We start from the raw sequence: 21,463 nt of genomic DNA, 5'->3' as shown, positions 1-21,463 counted from the left end.
ATACAGCCTCTCCTCCCACCCCCATCCCAAGAGCATCCTCTTTGTGGCATTTGCTCCCTTGCAGGGTTCAGCCTGGCCTCCTCTGGATACAGATGGTTGGGGATGCCGGGAATGGGAACATCACCCAGGTTAGGGACTTGGCAATCACACTGCAGAGGCCCCAGAATGAATGGGCCAGGCCCTGGACTCTGGTGGGTGTGTAGTTGGGGGGACACTCTCAGGACTGGGATGTGCCTGCATTTGGATCTGTGATCTCAAAGCCCTGCCCGCTGAGGGCAGAACTGGAAGAAAAGGGAGATAAGGAGCCAAACCTCCAGGGTAGAGTGATGCAGTCAGATGGGAGAGGCTGGAAGCTGAGTCAGCCCAAGAGTGATCAGGTCCAGACAAGGGTCAGACTTCCCACCCAAGTCAGAGCTGTACCCCTCAAGGGGCCTCACTGGGGACAGGAGGTACCATATGTGACCCTTTGCCGCTCTGGGCCCCTCGTCCACTTCCTTCCTCACCCCACCAACCCCAACACTTAATCGATTCTAATTCTCTTCAGCCAGGTGCAATGTGGTTAAAGAGTCAATTGATGTGACATGCCTTGCATCCAGTGGGTGCTTCATAAACAGTAACCAAGGTTGGCATTTTGGCCTCTTTCCAACTCAGCCTTGGTTTTTCCAAAGGATACAGAGACCCCCGGTCTAGGTTCTACCCAGACAATTTGGCAGAAGGAGCTGGAGGGGTGAGAGGAGTTACAATGGGGCAACTCAGGCTGGGAGTGGACTTCTCCCAGTGCAGACCAGCTTGGTGACTTGACGATGGGACTAACTGTGATTAATGCTCCCCACTCTCCCTAAGCCCCTCCCTTTCCATCAGATCAGCCCCTTCCCCCCACTTAAGCTCTTAGCAATTAAATATTTACCAACCTGCCTGCCCTACTTTTCCTGTCATTAATCCCCGCATCAAGGTTTCCTGGGACAGCTCCAGGCAGAGCCACCTGCTCTTGTGTGGAGACCTACCGGGGATGGTGCTCGGAGCCTGGCCCCTTTCAGGGCCTCAGGGATACACATACACACTGGCACCTTCCTGGCCTCTAGAAATTAACCACCCAGACCTCCAGACTTTCTTGCATCCTATTCTGATACAATGGGCTGCCCAGGAGGCTCAGTGGAAAAAGAATCCACCTGCCAATCAAGAGACTTGGGTTCAATCCCTGGGTCAGGAAGATCCCCCAGAGAAGGAAATAGCAACCCACTCTAGTATTCTTGCTTGGGAAATTCCATGGACAGAGGAGCCTGGTGGGCTATGGTTCATGGGGTCACAGAAGAGTTGGACATGACTTTGTGACTAAACATCACGACAATTCCAAAGGCCTGAGTTATAAGCATCTCCACATGCTTGACTGACCAAGGTGAGACCCATGAGGGAACCCAAAGTCGAGAAGCACAACCCTCCCTCCAGGAAGCTGACCCCACCCTAGAGCTGCCCGTGGAGTCACAGGGGCACACACAGCAGGGGCCAGGGTCCTAAGGTGGCAGCTTTACGGGGTGGGAGGAGCAGATATGGATGCCCCAGCCCTGCCACTCATTGGCAGGTCACTAACAGCTCTGCCCCTCAGTTTCCTCATGATAAAATGGGGACAGTGCCTCATCTAGGTGTTGTAAGAAACAGCCTAACCATAGAATCTTTTCTAAAATGTCAAGTGCTGGCAAATCGTAGTTGGTTTACAGCTGCCCAGAGCTGGCAATGAAATGACTGCTTCTGGTGGACCCAGGTGCCCTTGGGGGAAGCCTAAGCCAAAAGGAACCCACTGTCAGATGAGGTCTCATCCAGAACAATGGTCATAACTTGACGTGTGTGATGTGCCATCAAAAGCGTGATTTAACCTTCAATACCTGGCTTCCCAGGTGGTAAAGAATGGTAATAGTAAAGAATTTGCCTCCCAGTGCAAGAGTAACAGGTTTGATTCCTGGATTGGGAAGATCCCCTGGAGGAGGAAATGGTATCCCACTCCAGTATTCTTGCCAGGAGAATCTCATGGACAGAGGAGCCTGGCAGGCTACAGTCCATGGAGTCGCAAAGAGTCAGACACGACTCGCATCTGAGCAGCAGCAGCAACCTTCCAATAGCCCTTTGGGGAGGGTATTATTTCCATTTTAGAGATGAGAAAACGGAGGCCTCGAGAGCTAAAACAACTTGCTGCAGGTCCCAAAACTGATGGGTGGCAAATGAGAGATTTCCTGCCTCCCCAACCTCTATGCTTTTCATCACACCATTTGTATCAATTAGGAAGCTTTTGGTTGTGAGTAATGCAACTAAAAAAAGATTGAAGCAATAAGCACATTTATTATCACACGTAACAAGAAGTCTTGAGTAGGGCAGCTCCGGGGTTGGGTAACTCACTGGTTCCCATCTTTTCTGCTCTGCCATCCTCAGCCTGTCAGCTGTTCCTCCCATGATTTCAAGATGCCTGCAGCTCCAGGCATCACGCCAGACACGACAGAGTTCAGAGTGAGAGAAGCAGTCTCTTCCTATGGGTGTGCGTCTCTTGGGAGTAAAAGAAACCTTTCCCAGAAACCCCCTCAACAGACTTATGCTCATTTCCCATCAACAACAGCAGGGCAATATGCCTCTCGCGAAGCCAGTCACTGAGAGGAGAATGGAATTATCATGGCTGACTTACTCTAAGCTTGGTAAATCCTCTGGTGTAGGTGATGGAGACAGCTTTCTCTGAAGGGTGGAGGAGCACGGGTCACCCAAGCAAGGGTGAGACTGTTTGCAAGGAACATGGAGGAATGATGGCAGAGGGTAGGCAGGCAAGCATGCCCACCCCACCCTTACTGCTCCGCCGCCACCAGGCTCTGCAATTTTTAGGTAGCAGTCATCACAGTTATCACTCAACTGACTTGGAAAGCTGACAGATCCACATTCTAGTTCCATCTCTGCCATGGCACCTTGGACAAATATCCTGATCAGAAGACACTGCCACTTCCTACACACCGCCCCTACCAGGCCCCCTCAGGATTTTGCCAAAGGAAAAAAAAATTGACAGAGAATTTAGAGAAAAGCAAGGTAAAATGCAAGCATATCAATTCAAGCTCACTTCTTAAGTCCAGATCTCTCGGTCTGAGCTTGGTTTCAGGCTGGCTTGGCTATACTCAAATTCATTAGCTCGAAACCTCTTGCCTGCTGCTCATCTGCTCTGTGACTACCAGACCTATCTATATGGCCTCAGAGTGCAAAGTTGGGCTGGATTTTAGACCACTTTAAAGGTTTTTAACTGAGGAAGAGGCATGAACTAGATGATAACTCTTGTAGAAGCATGGAGGATTGGTCATAGGAAGGGAAGAGGGGATAAGGACTGGGGTGGGAAAGGCCTCTTAGAACCTGTGGGCCTCTAGGCAGAGAAAAGGAAGGTGTGTGGAAGGGCAGCAGCAGTGAGGATGAAGGGAGGAGGAGGGACAGGTTTAGGGAAACATATCAAAGGGATTCCACTTCCAGGAATGGTAGCGAGTGTAATTCCAATCCACTCTCCTCCTTGCTGAGGACACTAGGAAATCGGAATAAAATATTTTTAAATACTTGCTTGAAGGTAATCAGAGGGTTGGCAGGAAAGTGAAGAGTTACTGGGCCAGGATCCAAGGAGAATAGAGGCCCAGGAGGTGATCCTGGTATTTGGGGCAGCTCTTCCCCTGGGGGATGTTTGCTGAGTCTAGAGGCAGTGACTGAGAAACTGAGCAGGTCCAGAAAGACATGAATTGGGGGCCAGGGCCTGCTACGGTGTGTGGGTCTGTCTGGTGAACCCTCCTCTGCTCCCCACCCCAGCCTACTTTGATTTGAGATTATGAAGGGCAGAACTCTAAGATTAAAAGTGGACCAAAAGTAAACAGCTCAGCCTCAGATCATCTCAGTCCTAGAAATTAGATTGAGGTGACCTCAGGTTGCTAGTGTCCCAGATTGCAGGTGGCTGTTGGAAGCACACATGAATTCTCTCTTTAGGACAATTATATCATCTGAGACCTCAAATTATTTCCGCAAACAATTTTGCAAACAATGTGTCTGGCATACAATAAAAACAATGGGGACAATGTGAACAAAAGCCAGCAGAAAAAGACAAAAGCAGCAGCTCTGCAAGAGTTCCAAATGGGTTTCATCAAATATAGACTTTAAAATAACTATTCTTAACAATTTAAATTTTAAGAGCATTGGAAGCTATGGAATAAAAAATCTAGAAACAAAAACTACTAATATCTGAACTTAAGAACTCACTAGATGGGCTTAATAACAAATTAGACACAGCTGAAGAGACAACTAGTGAACTAGAGGATAGGTCAAGAAGATAATATCAAATGAAGCACAAAAAGACGAATGATTGGAAAATAAAAGAGCAAATAAGACACAGAGCAGTGATTTTCAAACTTTACTGTGCATACAAATCACTTGGGGAATCATGTTAAAATTTAGATTCTGATTTAGTAGGTCTAGGGTGCAACCTGAGATTTTGCATCTCTAACATGCTCCCAGGTGACACTGCTGCTAATCCATGGACCACATTCTGAATATCAAGGACATGGAAGATGTGAGAAGATATCCCAAAGAACAGGATAAAGAGAATGGAGCAGAAGATAAAACGTCTGAAAACTTTTCAAAGCTGTGAAAGATATCAAGCCCAAATGCAAGACGCTCTACAACCTTCACAAGGAATAACTTAAAGTCCACACCTAGGCTTATCATAATAAAGCTACTGAAAAATAAACAGGTAGAGAAAAATCTTAAAAGCAACCAGAGGATGAAAAAACCAGTTACCTTCAAAGGAGCAAAAATAAGACTGTCAGCTAACTTATCAGAAACAGTAGAAGTCAGAAAACAATACAATGGTATATTTAAAGTGTGTATGAAAAAAAAAAGTAGTTATCAATCTGTAACTTTATACCTTTCAAAAATATTTTTCAAGATTAAGATGAAATAAAGACATTTTCAGACAAACAAAAACTGAGAAAACTTATCACCAACATAGCTGCCCTGAAAGAAATACTAAAGGGTATTCTTTAACTAGAAGGAAAAGGATCCAAGATAGAAGACCAATGATGTGGGAAGAAATGAAAGAAGAGCAATTAATGGTGAATATATGGGTAAATTGAAATCAATATTGGTTGCATAAAATGATGATGATGTAATCACCTTGAAAGGAGTGTCTAAATATTTACAGAAATAAAATATATAACAATGGCATGTAAATTGAGAGATAGTAAAGGGAAATTCTAAGCCCTTGCATTATCTGAGAAGAAAAGTGGCAGTTATTAGACTTTGTTAAGTCAGAGACTCACATTATAATCTAAAAGTTATGAAAGAGTGCATAATAGCAAAACTAATAGAAGGGGGAAACAGAGTTTCTTTTAATACACAATCCAAAGGAGGGCACAAAGGAAAATAGAAAGTAAAACAATAGGTGGGACAAATAGAAAATATTCAGTAAGGTGGGATAGTTAAACACAAATGTATCAGTAGTGAGAAAAATTGGCTAAATTCTCCAGTTAAAAGATAAAGACTGCCAGACTGGCTGGCAGTGAAACAAAACTCAAATATGTGCTGTTTATAGGAGACATCAAAAACATAAAGGTGTAGAAAAGTTAAGCATCGAAAAAGATAAAAGATATACCATACAAAACTAAGAGAAAACTGGAATATTAATATCAGACATAGTATGCTTTAAGGCAAAAATCATTCTTAGAAGGACACTTTTGTTATGATAAAAGACTTAATTTACCAGGCAAATAAAACAGTTCTAAATTTTTATGAACCTAATAACATAACCTCAAAATACACAAAAACAAAAACCAACAGAACAACAAGGATAAATAGATAAATCTAAATCATGGTGGGAGATTTCAACATATTTCTCTTAATAACTGGTAAGAAAAAAGTGTTCAAGGACAGGGAAGACTTGAACACTGCAGTTACCCCAGTGACACCCACCCCCTGCACCCCAGAACAGCAGAGACCTCTAGCAGAAGTAAATGGCAAGGCTGTAGTAATGAGGAAGGGCAGAGTCAAGGATGACTGCCAGCTTCTGGGCTCAGGCCCCTGGATGGGTGATGATACTGTTTCTAATTATTTTATTTAACCTAGCATTGTTGACCACTTATTAGATTTTTAAAAATTGAGGTAGGTGCTGAAAGCTGAGAGCCCAGGAAGGGAGTGCAAAAGTACTAATTGTTACAATTTATGGAGTGTCTTCTGTGTTAGGCACCATGCCAGGTGCTTTATCTTAATTAGCACTGATTCTCACTGCAAACCTTTAATGTGGTTGTTTTGTCCATATAGATGGGGAAACTGAGGCTCAGAGAGATAAAATAAGTTGAATAGGACACCATCACCATTTTCAAAGGCGCATAAAAGCTCCCAGGAAAGAAGACAAGTCACAGCAATACAAGGAAAAAATGAAGAAAGGAGAATATGGGCTGGAAACAGGATGCTGCTAGCCTCCAGGCCCTGGGGTCCCAGCCAGGCCAGGCAGGCCCAGACATGGGAGCAAGGGGAGGTCACAGTCCATATGGCTCAGATCCACTCGAGATGGGTTTCTCAGCCAATTCTAAAGTAGACTTTCCCTCCTGAAAAGAGAAAGAGCCTTGCCAGCACCCCAAGGGCAGTACCCTGAGTCCCTGGCAGGAAACACAGTCACCACCGGCTGACCCCTGACCTTTGACCCTCAGGAGGAGGCCGGCTCTGTGAGTCTCTAGAGTCCCCAGCCTCAAGGAGCTCATGGGCCAAAAGGAGCAAAGTGACCAGTGTATTTGGCCTAAATACAAGCTTAGTTAGTAGAGCATTGGCTCGGGGATTAGGTTAGGATCACTGGAATTAAGATGAATTCCTTATGGGTTCTGTTTCTTTCCTGTGTATCTTAAGTTCTTGGTTCTGGCCAAAGAGTTCTGCAGCTGGCCACTCACAAGGCCTTCATCTCAGAGACTTTGTTCCAAGCCCCTAATGATCACCCTTATCCTCTCACCTGTTTGCCATGCTAGAACCTCCTCTTTTAAACCAGAGTTCAAAGATGCCTCCTTCAGGAAGCTCTCCCAGATTAATCTGCCTTAGTCTCTCCACCCTGTCATTGTTTCCTAAAGGTTTTGTTCCTCCATTCTCTAAACTGACCCCACCTTCCCCTGCTCAGTTCCAGGTCCCCCCGCTGGCATCAAAGCTGTTCCTTCATCCGCCAGCAGTGTGGTCGTGTCATGGCTCCCCCCAACCAAGCCCAACGGGGTGATCCGCAAGTACACCATCTTCTGCTCCAGCCCCGGGTCTGGCCAGCCGGTAAGTGGGCCCAGGGCTGAATGTTGAGCAGGACAGGAGAAAAGGAAAGTACCCCATAGATCAGCTGCTTCTGGGCCAAATCCTGGGGCTGCTTATATCTGTGTTTCTACTTGATTCATGGATAAGTATGGGCACCAGTCACCCAAAAGTGGTTGAAGCCTTACCCAAGTCCATCTTGCGTCAGTCCTCCGTTCCAGGGCCTGCAAGATTATCACAAGCCCTGGAGGCTTATTTGAGTAGGGGTCTCCTTCAAGCAGGTGGGAGAGGGAGGACAGGGCCTCGGCTCTTCTGGTCTGGCTGACCAAGGAAGCTCCTAGCAGATCCCAGAGCTCTGGACTGAGCACTCGCTAGCCCATGGCTTTTGGAGTTGAATCAGCTTTTCAGCATGGTCAGTCTGGGCTTAGAGGGCTGCTGGAGCTCTGCCCCAAGAGGCCCTCTCGGCATGGATCCAGTTTAGGAGGGGAAAAGATGGGAGACAGTTGGGAGAAGGCCAGGGCATCTCTCTCTGGGCACTGCCTGCCCAAACCTGGGAGTGTAAAGTAAGGAGCCCCCTGGCACTGGGGTGCAGTTTGGGGGGAGGGGTTGGCCCCTGCCCTCCACCAAGGGCTGCTAAGAGGGAGGAGAGGGTGAGGGCAGGTACTGGGGGCTATGCACCCACATCCCATAACAGGCATCCTCCCCTCTGCCCCTTTGCTTACCTCCAGCCACTCAATCACAGAGTTCTGCTGGGTGGCTGATCTGTAGTATACCTGTTCCAGTTGTGAGAGCAGGTGCAAAGAAACATGTGCCCTTGGGATGCCTCCAGGCTAATGAGGGGGGCAGAGGGGGTGCTTCCGGGGTGGGGGTGTGAGTACTGTTGAGAGATGTGCTCAGGATGGGGGAGATCAGGGAGCAGCAGCAGGCCGGCTTCTCCCTCTATCAGCAACTAGTGATGTGACGGCAGCCCCAGCACCTGCAGATGAGCTTCTGACAGCCTAGAAAGCTGCCCTGAAATTGCTCGGTAATTGTGTCATCATCTCGTCCCCCGCTCTCCGCTTTCCTGTGGTCTTTCTGAATTACCCTCTGAGCCATAGGCAGCCCCGCTCCTCGCCAGTGAGGCCATAGTTTTATTCCCAGAGGAGAAGCCCAGTAATGTCTTTTCAGTGACTCTGCCCCCTCCTCTCCATCCTCACCGTCACTGTCTCACACACAGGAAAGTACACATATGATGACTATACAACTCCATGAATTTTCATAGCACTTCCAGGCACTGAGTGGGAGGATTTCCAGAGCAGGAAACAGGGCAACACCCCAGAAGGTCACCACCCTCCCCCTACGGGTGTAACCATCATCCTGACTTCAGGTTAATACTATATAAAGTACAAATACACAACATATATGGGCTTCCCAGTTGGCTTAGTGGGTAAAGAATCTGCCTGCAATGCAGGAGACTCGGGTTCAGTCCCTGGGTCGGGAAGATCACCTGGAGCAGGGCATGGAAACCCACTCCAATATTCTTGCCTGGAGAATCCCGTGAACAAAGGAGCCTGGCAGGCTACAATCCATGGGGTCTCAAAATGTTGGACATGACTGAAATGACTGACCACACATGCATGCATGCATTTTATATGTGTGTGTGTGTGTGTATATATATATATATATATGCATGCATTTTATGTATGTATACATGCATGCATTTTATATATATATATATATATATAAAATTTGCCTGGCTTCTTTGACCCAACATTAGTTTGAGTTTGTGAATTTCATCCATATTGTTGTGTGTGGTTAGAGATTATTCACTCACTTCTGTATAGTTTTCAATTACATGTATATATCACAAGTTATTTATAATTATCCATTGACAGGCATTTGAATAGTTTTCCGTTTGGGGCTATTGCAGTTGGTGCTATTGTGAACTCCATGTCTCTTGGTGGTCTTGTGTATATATTCCCATTGGGCCTGTGAAGGGAACTGCTGGGTCATGGGGTCTGCAGATGTTAGGTTGAGAACTCTGTCATTGTTGGAGGGGTGTGGGCCAATTTCCAATTAATGTGTTCAGGGGTGTCCTCTGCCCCTCTTTCCCCCCTCCTCCTGCCCCTCCCCCACACACACCTTTCGGGCTCTTTTTACATTAGGCTGGTCACCATTCTGGACACCTGCTCTGCCTTTCACACCCTTGCACCTCTGCCCCTACTGATCCTACCACCCACGGCATGTTCTTCATCCTCTAGCACACGCTGAATGCATTAAACGGCAGTTACCTGCTCACTCACCTGTCTCCCACACTGGTCTGTGGGGCCCTGTGAGGACAAGGGCGGCATCTTTTCATCTTCAGGTCCCCAGCTGTAGAACACTGTGCCTGGAACATCCTTGTCCCAGGACATACATTTGATGAATGAATTGCTAGCAGCCTGGCAATTGTGAAATCTTAGACATTGGGCAAGTTTCCCTTCATAAACTGATGAGAGGGTGGAAACTCCTTCTCCAGCTTGGGTCTGTACGCTCATTACCTCCTCTGATAATGAAGTCTTTCAAAGAGATTGGTGTCTGGGAGTAGAGCATCCTCATTAACTCAGTCTGCAAGAGCCCCAATCCACGGGCGGGGGACACCTATCCCAGGCTCCAGAGCAGAGCTCCTGGTCCCCATGCCCTCCTCCTGCTACTGCAGACCCGGGGACCCTCCCTCCTTCCTCTTCACGTCCTGAGCATGGAGGAACCACCTCTCTCCTGGGGGTGGGGGGGCAGATGTGCTGGTGTGATGAAAACTCACTTCAGCCATGTTGCAAAGCAGGGACTGAGCTGAACAAGGGGCCAGGGGACCTAACCACCACTTGTGATTATGGGATGCGATAGTTTTGCAGAAATATACTCCAGGTCCCAAGCAACTGCATCACAAATCCATTTATGAAAGAGCTCCAGGATTGACGGCACACTTGTGTACATGGGGTGAGGCAAAACCGTGGGAATGAGTGTGGGCCTAGGCCAATGCACATGTGTCTGAGTCTGAGTGTGTGCATACATACTGGAGTGCATGACCTTGTGTGTGCAGAATTCTCAGAATAGATGTGGGAAACTGCATTAGGTGCAGGATACCAGGAATGGAATTACACCCTGGGGCTGGCCAGGGCTGGCCAGAGCGGCATTGAGTCCTGTTAGATGTGTTTCCAATTTAATACATTTGCTGATTTTCCCTGATTATCAAAATAATACAATTTTATTGTAGAAAATTCTCTAAATATACAAAAGAATAGAGAAGAAAGTAAAAATTACTTGCATTCTCACTCTCTAAAGATAAACACTGGTAATGTGTTGATGTATAATCTTCCAGTCTTTGACCTGCACATACAATATGATTTTGTTTTGGTTTTTTACAAAATTAAAATAAAAATTAAAAAATTAAAAAATAAAAAAAAATAAAAATTTACAAAGTGTTATATAATCTGCATTTTTTTTAATTTTATTTTTTTTTAATTTATTTATTTATTTTACTTTACAACATTGTATTGGTTTTGCCATACATTGACTTGAATCCGCCATGGGTGTACATGTGTTCCCCATCCTGAACCCCACTCCCACCTCCCTCCCCATCCCATCCCTCTGGGTCATCCCAGTGCACCAGCCCCGAGCACCCTGTCTCATGCATCGAACCTGGACTGGCAATTCGTTTCACATATGATAATTTACATGTTTCAATGCCATTCTCCCATATCATCCCACCTCACCCTCTCCCACAGAGTCCAAAAGACTGTTCAATACATCTGTGTCTCTCTTGCTGTCTCACATACAGGGTTATCATTACCATCTTTCTAAATTTCGTATATGTGTGTTAGTATACTGCATTGGTGTTTTTCCTTCTGGCTTACTTCACTCTGTATAATAGGCTCCAGTTTCATCCACCTCATTAGTACTGATTCAAATGTATTCTTTTTAATGGCTGAGTAATATTCCATTGTGTATATGTACCACAGCTTTCTTATCCATTCGTCTGCTGATGGACATCTAGGTTGCTTCCATGTCCTGGCTATTATAAACAGTGCTGTGATGAACATTGGGGTACATGTGTCTCTTTCAATTCTGGTTTCCTCAGTGTGTATGCCCAGGAGTGGGATTGCTAGGTCATATGGCAGTTCTATTTCCAGTTTTTTAAGGAATCTCCACACTGTTCTCCATAGTGGCTAGACTAGTTTGCATTCCCACCAACAGTGTAAGAGGGTTCCCTTTTCTCCACACCCTCTCCAGCATTTATTGCTTGTAGACTTTTAGATAGCAGCCATTCTGACTGGCATGTAATGGTACCTCATTGTGGTTTTGATTTGCATTTCTCTGATAGTGAGTGATGTTGAGCATCTTTTCATATGTTTGTTAGCCATCTGTACGTCTTCTTTGGAGAAATGTCTCTTTGGTCCACATAATCTGCATTTTTTTATGTAGTATATATAGGCACTTTTCTACACCATCAAATATTCTTTTTATTGAAATAGAGTTGACATCAAATATTCTTTTAAAATATTATCTTGAGTGCCTGTATGTACATAATCTATTCAACCAGTCCCTGAATTGTTCTATATTTAATCTATTTTCAGTTTTTTACCATTATAAATAATGTTCTTGGAGAATTCTTCATAAAAGTCTTTATGCACATTGTTTTACTATTTTCTTAGGATAAATTTTTATAGGAATCCATGGATCACAAAAAGTATAAATATTTTTGAGGTTTGCATGCATATTTGCAAACTACTCTTCAGGAAGTTTGCACCAACTTACTCTTCCACCAGCATTATGAGTAACATACTTTTCCCTTGTGCACATGCTAATCTAAGATATTATATATTTTTCATTTTTTGTCAGTTGGATTCTACACTAGTTAGGTTGATTATTGTTTTGTGTTATGTGACTTTGGGCTTTTTTCATCTTCAGATCATTGTCAATTCATGTCCTTGCTACATTTTTTATTTGGGTAGATCATGGTTTTCTTATTGATTTGTAAGTGCTCTTTACATATTAAAGATAATAACCATTTTTGCTCATATAGGTTGCAGAGGTTTGCCAGTTCATTACTTCCCTTTTTATTCTAGTTTTTATTATACCATAGGTTTTCTTTTCATAATTCAAATTCATAAATCAATTCTAGTTATGACTTTTTGTGATTTTCTATTTTTTGATTTTTTGATTAGAAAGATAGGGGGGAAGAAAGAAAGGTAAATAATTAACCTGTAGTTTCTCCTTTCATAGTTTTACCTTTTTTTAACCTTTGATTACTGTGATTTTATTCTGGAGTGTAGTTGTATGTTTTTGAAAGTGATTTCAGGAGATTGGGGGGAGTCCAGGTTAAAAGGAAGGCACCCAGTACCTGGGTAAGATGCTAATACCTTCAAGGTGAAGCCAAAGCTTTCCTGCCCTGTGTAGACACAAATGTACAGTCAGGTACACGCTGACAGACACAAGCAAATATACTTAACTTTTCTCTACACATGCACACACACACTTCCACCCTCACAGAACACATACCCCCATTTACAAAGGAGAAGAATACGTCCCCATTTACAAAGGACTTGCACACCCCTTGCCTCATGTGTCCTCGCTGTAACCAGTTAGGGCAGGCAGATCTGGATTGCTTTCTTAGTTTGCAGGAGAGAAAACGGAGGTCCCAGGAACCATGAGAGACACTGTGGTCCATACAGTAAGAAAGGCAGGCACAGGCAGGTGTCAAAGCCACTTTATTGCCCTGCTTCGTGCTCAGATATGACCTGCAGATACCCACACGATCCCAGAGCACAGCACCCTGAAAGGACTTCCCAGCTACCAGGGCTCAAGGTGGCTTTCAGGGAGCTCCTGGGCCCAAGGCCAGCTCCCCACAAGGGAGGCAGCAGGAGGGGGTTGCCAGGGAGCTCTGTGTGTATGGTGGGGACACCTGTACCTTCTCCTGAGCATCTTCCTACAGATGGCCTGGGACCAGAAAGGATGTTTTCTCCTGTTACAAGTCACTGGGCCCCTCAGCCCTCCCCTGGGTGGCAAAGAATGTCCCTCTGTGACCCCATGTCTGTCTGGAGATCTGTCCCTCAGAATGTGCATGAATGTGTCTACACGTCCATGTGCATGAGAGCGTGTGCATGGGGGCATGTGTGTGCAACATCCCCTGACTGCAAAGATAACTAATTATTAGCTCCCTCTGGCCTCGGGGCCCCCCATCTGTTCCGGGGGCTGCTCCCCCTCCCTAGACTTCCGCCCTGATTTCAAAGAGGCCCTGGTGCTGTCCTGCTTTCCCTTCCCCGCGGCTGGCCAAAAAATAAAATGAAATGAAAGTCAGCCCCATCCCGCCTGCACCAGGGAAGGGGCTGACAGGAGGTCTGCAAACTAGCGCTTATCAAAAGCTCCTTCTCAAATTCATTTCAATATCTGAGCCTCTGGTTTCCAAGGCAACATAATCTTTTCATCAAAGCAACTGGTAAAACCACTGGGATCCGATATTGTTTTGTTGGCAACTTGTCAAAACTGTCATTTGGTTAAAAAAATTTTTATAGATTTATATAACCTACAAATATATACGGTGATCTATACCACTAATAATCATTAATAAAGTGCTGCCCCGTGAAGCTCTCCTAGTTCCCTCTCCCTCCCCTTCCTCCCCCAGAATGGGGGTGGGGGGGTGGGGGCGGGAACAGGTGGTAGGAATGAAGGAGACATTAGGCAGTAGGGCTGGGAGGTGACTCTGAGTGGGGACAGGCTGGGAGAGCCTGTCTACAACCCTAATAAGGCAAATGCAGTCATTTGGCTTCTTCTCAGAGACTCCCTTTTCTCAGGGTTTTCCTGGGACCCCCCCTCAACCCCCATTCTCCCTTCTCCTGTCTCCCACCATCTCTCACCCACCTGAAACACTCACATTTCCTGGCCTGAAGCCACCACAACCAGCGCCTGGATCAGTCCAAGAGGTAAACTGAGACTGACCCAGCAAACCGCCAGAGCCGGCCCATCAGTGCCCAGGGCCAAGTCCAAGGCAAGCTGTTCAGTGTTGCTCCAAAACCAGAAAGGGTCAACTAGGCAGGATTCTGTCTCCACTGCCCCCCACCCTGGCCATCATCCTCACTGAGCCCAGAGCCCCAGGAAGGGTGGAGGTGGAGACCCAGGGGCCTTGGCTCTTAGTACGCGTTCGCCTCTGCCCCGCAGGCGCCCAGCGAGTATGAGACGAGTCCGGAGCAGCTCTTCTACCGGATCGCCCACCTAAACCGCGGGCAGCAGTACCTGCTGTGGGTGGCCGCCGTCACCTCCGCCGGCCGGGGCAACAGCAGCGAGAAGGTGACCATCGAGCCTGCTGGCAAGGGTGAGCAGCCTGGGGTGGGGGCTGAGGGCAGAAACTGCCAGAAGGCCCCTTCCAGAATGACGGTTCTCCCCGACACGAGTTGTCTCCCTCCCCCCTGTCTGTGGCCTGGCTGTAAGGAGCTGGCTGGCCGCTTGCTTCCCTCCTGCACCCACCAAGACTGGGCCTCTGCTGCCCCCTGACTCCCAGAAAGGCTCACGACAGGCTCGAGGCCACGCCACTAGTCGGGGCGCCCGGCAGAATCGGGGCGCCCGGCAGAATGCAGAATGCACCCCGGTCCCCCACTCCAGACTCTTCTCTGGGATTGAAAGAAAGGGCTGTTAGCCCCACCCCCAGCTCAGCTCCTCCAGAGGGGATGGAGGTGGGGTATGCTGCTTCCATGGAGCAGAGGGCTGCAAAGACAGCCCCCTCGTTCCAAAACCTGGCCATGTCAGGCTGACATGATCCCACTGATCACAGACGTTACAGAGGGCATGCCTCAAAGGAGGCTGTGGGCTGAGTGGGGCGCATGGGGTGAATAAGAACACGATTGCTTTTGAGGGTGCCCCTCTGAACCCCTGACCTGGGCATAAGTGTGGTGTGGGGGCATGTGTACCCCTACTTTATAGGCAGTGACAGTTCTGAGGCCTCAACCCAAGACCAAGACAGAGGCCATCTCACAGAGCTGCCAGGCTCCCCCATGCCAACCCCAGGGCACCGGGTTTGGCCGCACAAGCCTGAGACTTCCGGCTTCTACCTTGGCTCTGGGCCTCCCTGGGCCCTCCCTCCTGGCCCTGCCTCCTCCCACAGCCACCTGTGTCTACAACCCTGAGGCCCCGGGCCCAGGACTCAGACGACTAGTGCCTGCCTCAGCCCAGCCCCACTCCTGGGGTAACCAGCTTCCTTTGGTTGAGATACAAGAGGCGTCAGCCCTCCCCGCCTCAGGCTCGGGGTCAGCGGGCACTGAATGGAGGCCTGCAGCTGCCCTGCCACGAGGGTTGTTATCCCACTTTCCAGGAGACGCTCTGAGGCGGGATGGCACGGCCCGCGAACACAGCCGAGTGGGCCAGCCCTTCTGGCTCCAATTCGGGGGCTCTTTCTACAAAGCCTCAAGTTTCCTCCCTCCCCTGACCCCACCTCCCAGTGGTGCTGCCAACCCCTTCTCCTGAACTTATCTCCTTCCAGGAGGGAAAGGACCCGGGACCCCACACACACATAGAGACACACATAGACAGACAGATGGACACACACAGACACAGACACAGACACACACACCCCACTGAGAGGTCCCAGGAGCCAACCCCAGCCACAGGGCAGAACTGGCTCTAGAACAGTGTCTCTCGAGCTCCATCAAACATCCTTGGCAGGCAGCCAGGGGTTCCTCTAAAACTCCACTGTGAACATATCACTACTTCCTTGTGAGCCTCCTCGTGACGTCAGGAGGAAGCCCAGCCTCCTCGAGGGGCCAGCAGCGCCCTGGAAGCCCCTCCTCTCACTCACTGCTCCGACCCCTACGCTGTGCCCTCTCTTGACTCACTCTGGGCTTGGGTCACCCCAGAGGCTGGAGCCCCTCCCACTCACCATGGGTTTCAGGCCCCCATGCCTCTCTCAGTACTGTTCCCCCTTCTGACACACCTTCCTTCTATGCTTACAGTCCATTAAGAATGTTGTGATAGGTTCAGGTGGACAGCAAAGTGACCCAGCCAAATATATACATGTGTCCATTTTCCACCAAACCCCTCTCCCATCCAGGCTGCCACATAACATTGACCAGAGTTCCATACTATACAGTAGGTCCTTGTTGGTTATCCATTTTAAATAGAGCAGTGTGTACATGTTGATCCCTAACTCCCTGACTATCCCTTCCCCCCATTCTTATCCCCTAGTAGTTTGTGAATTCCTTCTTTGCCTTCAGAATTCAAGTCAGAGCTTCCAATTGCAGAAGTCGCCCCCGGCCTTCACCTCCCCCATTCCTCCTTCCTGCTCCCAGGGCTATTGTACCTACCCCCACCATAGTATTTTTCACTCTAGTGATCTGAAGTGTCTGTCTCCCTTTTGGATGGTGAGCAACTTGAAGACAGGGACTAGATTATCCTCATTCTGTGGCTCATCAGAGCCTCCTGTGTTACCTGGTCCAAACAGGTATCTGATAAATGTCTGTTGAATGAATGATTTCCCCTCTGAAACTGAAAATGAAAACATGGGGTCCTTCTCAACCTCTCTTCCCTCTAGCCCCAGCAAAGATCATTTCTTTCGGGGGCACCGTGACAACACCCTGGATGAGAGATGTGCGGCTGCCTTGCAATTCAGTGGGAGACCCAGCCCCTGCAGTGAAGTGGACCAAGGACAGGTATGTACGGGACCCTTCAAGGATGGGTTACCCCCAGAGACAGGCATCGCAGAAGAGCTGTAAAGAGAACTGTTGTCCCTCCCTTCTGGCTGACTCAGCCACCTCCAGCCCTGGGGAGGCCCTTGCCGGGTACACGGCTACACCCTCACATGCTGGCCTGGCCTCCCTGGCTGCCCCTGTCTGCTGCCACGGATCTCCCTTCCCTGCGTGGTTGAAGAGGCATGGTTACTAGATATCCCCAGGAAGCGCTGAGTGAAAACCCAAGAATCTAGGGTCCCGGAGCCAGCGCCTTACTGCTCCCAGCTCTAACTGCCTGCAGCACCTGGGGTTGGCTCCGGGAGGGGATGCCTGCCATAAGCCGTCCCCACCCCCGGCAGTGAGGATTCAGCCATCCCCGTGTCCATGGACGGGCACCGGCTCATCCACACCAATGGCACGTTGCTGCTGCGCGCAGTGAAGGCTGAGGACTCAGGCTACTACACCTGCACGGCCACCAACACTGGCGGCTTCGACACCATCATTGTCAACCTTCTGGTGCAAGGTGAGACCCTGCGAGGTGGGCGGGGCTTTGAGAGGTAAGACCCTTCGAGGTGGGTGGGACTTGAGAGGTGAGACCCTGCGAGGTGGGTGGGACTTGAGAGGTGAGACCCTGCGAGGTGGGCGGGGCTTTGAGAGGTGAGACCCTTCGAGGTGGGTGGGACTTCAGAGGTGAGACCCTGCGAGGTGGGCGGGGCTCTGGTGGGGACAGGGAGGGCTAAGCGGGAGGAATTCCATCAAGAGACAGAGAGAGAAAGAAAGACAGAGACAGAGGTGTTGTCAAATAAAAAAGACCAGCCACCAGGGAGACAGACCCTCCGTGGATCAGAGGGGCCACGTGGGAGAGGAGGCAGGAGGGGTAGAGAGGAGAATGAGCAGGAATGGGGGAGGCAGCAAGAGGGCACCCCTGTCCCCCATCATCAGAGGTTAACCCTTTGTGGTGTGGGCTGCTGACTCTCCCCTCACAGTTCCCCCGGACCAGCCGCGTCTCACTGTCTCCAAAACCTCGGCTTCGTCCATCACTCTGACCTGGATTCCGGGTGACAATGGGGGCAGCTCCATCCGAGGTGAGGGGGCCAGGATGAGGAGTGGGGAGAATTCTGGGCCAGGGGCAGAGGAAGTGCTTCACTTACTCCCACCGCTTGTCCTCATAATGCTTCGGAAGTGATGGGAGGAGGGGTGGTTTGGACCACAGGGGAGTTACCCAAGTGCCATGGAAAATATACCAGCTTAGACGTCTGGGCTTTAGCTCACCACATTGCCAGTGGTGAGCTGTGTGAACCTGAGGAAGTCTGTTTTCCTCTCTGGGTCTTAGTTTCCAAATCTATAAAATCAACAAATGTTCTAGATACTGCTTCTTGAACTTAAATATGCATATGAATCACCAGGGGATCTTGTAAGAACACAGATTCTGATTCGGGGGAGCTGAGAATCTGCATGTCTAACAAGCTCCCAAGTGATGCTTTGGGGCCAGGGGACTATACATGGAGTAGCAGGGTCTCAATAGGACCCCTTTGAAGTCTCACAGCTCTGGTTTCTGCTCCCCTCCCCACCCTGGCTTCTAAACCCTAACACAAGAGCCAATGGGAGAGAGTCCTACAACTCACCTAAGATCCTTCCAGTTTTGCATCTAATTGGCACCCACCCCATCCTAACAGCCAAAAGTTCCCCCTGCTGGCCCCTGGCAGAGGCCAGGCCCATTACAGCTGTTGGGGGACCCCAGGCCCCACCCTGCCCCCCCTGAGCCAGGCTAAACCTCCCGGCCAGGCTTCGTGCTGCAGTACTCGGTGGACAACAGTGAGGAGTGGAAGGATGTGTTCGTCAGCTCGAGCGAGCGGTCCTTCAGGCTGGATAGCCTCAAGTGCGGCACGTGGTACAAGGTGAAGCTGGCGGCCAAGAACAGCGTGGGCTCTGGGCGCATCAGTGAGATCATCGAGGCCAAGACCCATGGGCGGGGTGAGGCCCGGGACAGGGTGGCAAGTTCTGGGATGGGGCAGAAGGGCAGAGGGAAGCACAGAGACTCCAGGGAGACCCCATCTGGTTCCATCGCTGCAGCATCTGAACGAATCACAGTAGGAAAAACTGGCCCCACTTCCCTGCAGGGGGTGGCAGACAGATGGCTCACCTCTTCCTTTTTCCTGCCTCCGTCTTCCTCCTGGGCCAGGCCTTGCTCTCCTCGTCCCTCTCCCTCTCCTTTTCTTCCTCCCCCTCTGTCCCCTGGAGCATCCCTACTCCCATCTACGCCTCCCACCGATCCCCTGGAACCACTGCAACCTCAGCCACCCCAGGGAAACCCTTCCCAGTCTCTCTAACCTCTGTCTCTCCCTCTGGCCCCCCAGAGCCCTCCTTCAGCAAAGACCAGCACCTCTTCACCCACATCAACTCCACGCATGCTCGGCTTAACCTGCAGGGCTGGAACAACGGGGGCTGCCCCATCACCGCCATCATGCTGGAGTACCGGCCCAAGGGCACCTGGGCCTGGCAGGGCCTGCGCGCCAACAGCTCCGGGGAGGTGTTTCTGACTGAGCTGCGGGAGGCCACGTGGTACGAGCTGCGCATGAGGGCTTGCAACAGCGCTGGCTGCGGGAACGAGACCGCTCAGTTCGCCACCCTGGACTACGACGGCAGTGAGTCAGCAAGCGCGGGCAGGGGCGCTGCCGGGGAAGCTGGCCGAGAGGCAGACACGTACAGCGCCAGACAAGCAAACAGAAAAGAGGCAGGACTCTAGTCAGGGACAAGGACTGATGGGTGAGGAAGCAAGCAAAGGACAGGCAAAAGGAGCAGCAGACAGGTAGACCGGTACGTGGGTAGATGCACCTGTGACCACACAGATGGATAGGCAGGCAAGCAGGTCAGTAACACTGAAGACAGAGGGTCTTTGGGACTTCCCTGGTGGTCCAGTGGCTAAGACTCCACGCTCCCAATGCAAGGGGATGGGGCCAGGTTCTATCCTGGTCAGAGAACTAGATCCCACATGCCATAACTAAGAGTTCACATGCCACAAATAAGACCCAGCACGCCAAATAAATAATAAAATTGAAGAAAAAAAAAAAGATAGAGGGTCTTTGAAGGTGCAACCCTTGCTCTCCATTGCTTTAAAGAGATGAGAGGAGGCAGAGATGTAGTTGATGTCCTGCTCTATAAGAACACTCTGCTAAAATGGTACATTAGCCAGGATGGGGTAGCCTATGCTACAGTAACAAACACTAAAAGCTTCATGGCTTGATCCAATAAAAATTTCTCACTCTCATAACATCTTTTGAGGGTTGGCTGGCACCATCATTTAGCCCTGTTAGCTATACCATCTTGAACATGCAGCCTCCAAGGTCACCAGCAAGAGAGAGACAGAAAAGACACAGCAGTTCCTAACTGCCCTGGCCAGGGGGTGATAGATACTCATCATTTCTATTCACATTCTGTTGTCTGTAACTAGTAACATGGCTCTAACCTAACCGCCAGGAAGTCTGGGGAATGTAGCTGAGCACATGGATGTTTTGGTGAGCCCCAGCTGGTGTCTGCCACATGTGGATACCTCACACTCATGCACACACATGTTTAAGGCACATAGAAGGCTGAATTCATAGGGACCAGCTGTCACAAGCTTAACTGCATCTACCTGTGTGTTAAGGAAACAATAAAAGTGGCATCTTCAGGGGATTTGCTCGAAGAAGGAAGACTTCATGAAGAAGATGATTCTTAGCTGAGGTTTTGAAACAAGTAAACATCAGGACTTGGCAGAAGGCTCTATCAGCGGGAGAACTCATCATATCTCCTAGCAGCTCCCAGGGTTAGATATCACCCATGGGGGACAGGGGGCAGGGAGAGACTGCAGGGTGTTGAGTGGCTTTTGCCTCCATCTAGGGAAGAGAATACAGGATCCCACTGCCCTGACTTCTGTCTCCTGTGATCCTCATCATCACCACCCCCCAACCTTACCAGCTGGATGTGGGAATCTAAGCCCATCAGCTACCCTCTAGAAATGAACACTGAGCTCCAACAGGCAGGAGACCATCTCAGAAAGGATTCAGGATGATTCTAAAACAGGCCTAAGAGTCTTTAATATCATATGCAGTATAAAAACTACACAACCATTCATGGCTGTCCTGATGGGACCAGAACTTGGGGGCAGCAGAGGGGAGAGTTGGGGCTCTGAACTGGGAAGTAGAGATTGGAGTGAGACCAAAGGCAGCAAGAGAAGTCCAAGGGCTATGCTGCCCATGAGACTCTGCATAACGCTCAACTCCTAGGGACATCTGACTCCCTTCTTCACCCCCATTCAGGCACCATCCCGCCCATCAAGTCTGCACAAGGTGAGGGGGATGACGTGAAGAAGCTGTTCACCATCGGCTGCCCGGTCATCCTGGCCACACTGGGGGTGGCACTGCTCTTCATCGTTCGCAAGAAGAGGAAAGAAAAGCGGCTGAAGCGGCTCCGAGGTGAGCGAGTTTCTATGTGCTTCCTGAGAAGGAATGACCCTCAGCTGCGCTGGCCACTCTCCACTGGCC

General features: G+C 49.3%; 1 protein-coding gene across 1 annotated transcript in view; it reads left to right on the top strand.

Annotated features, from left to right (window-relative positions):
- DSCAML1 (DS cell adhesion molecule like 1) overlaps positions 1–21,463 on the top strand; it is a 356,428-nt gene that overhangs the window by 326,537 nt on the left and 8,428 nt on the right. The window contains exons 20-27 of the mRNA XM_043900168.1: positions 7,154–7,293; positions 14,443–14,596; positions 16,805–16,922; positions 17,300–17,463; positions 17,927–18,025; positions 18,726–18,914; positions 19,298–19,585; positions 21,239–21,394. Coding sequence (XP_043756103.1) covers positions 7,154–7,293; positions 14,443–14,596; positions 16,805–16,922; positions 17,300–17,463; positions 17,927–18,025; positions 18,726–18,914; positions 19,298–19,585; positions 21,239–21,394 — 1,308 coding nt within the window. The remainder of the gene's footprint in view (positions 1–7,153; positions 7,294–14,442; positions 14,597–16,804; positions 16,923–17,299; positions 17,464–17,926; positions 18,026–18,725; positions 18,915–19,297; positions 19,586–21,238; positions 21,395–21,463) is intronic.

The sequence above is a fragment of the Cervus elaphus genome, chromosome 1 (assembly GCF_910594005.1).
Source record: "Cervus elaphus chromosome 1, mCerEla1.1, whole genome shotgun sequence".
NCBI lineage: Eukaryota > Metazoa > Chordata > Mammalia > Artiodactyla > Cervidae > Cervus > Cervus elaphus.
The sequence above is the reverse complement of the archived record's forward strand: the minus strand, read 5'-3'. Positions and strand labels throughout refer to the sequence as shown.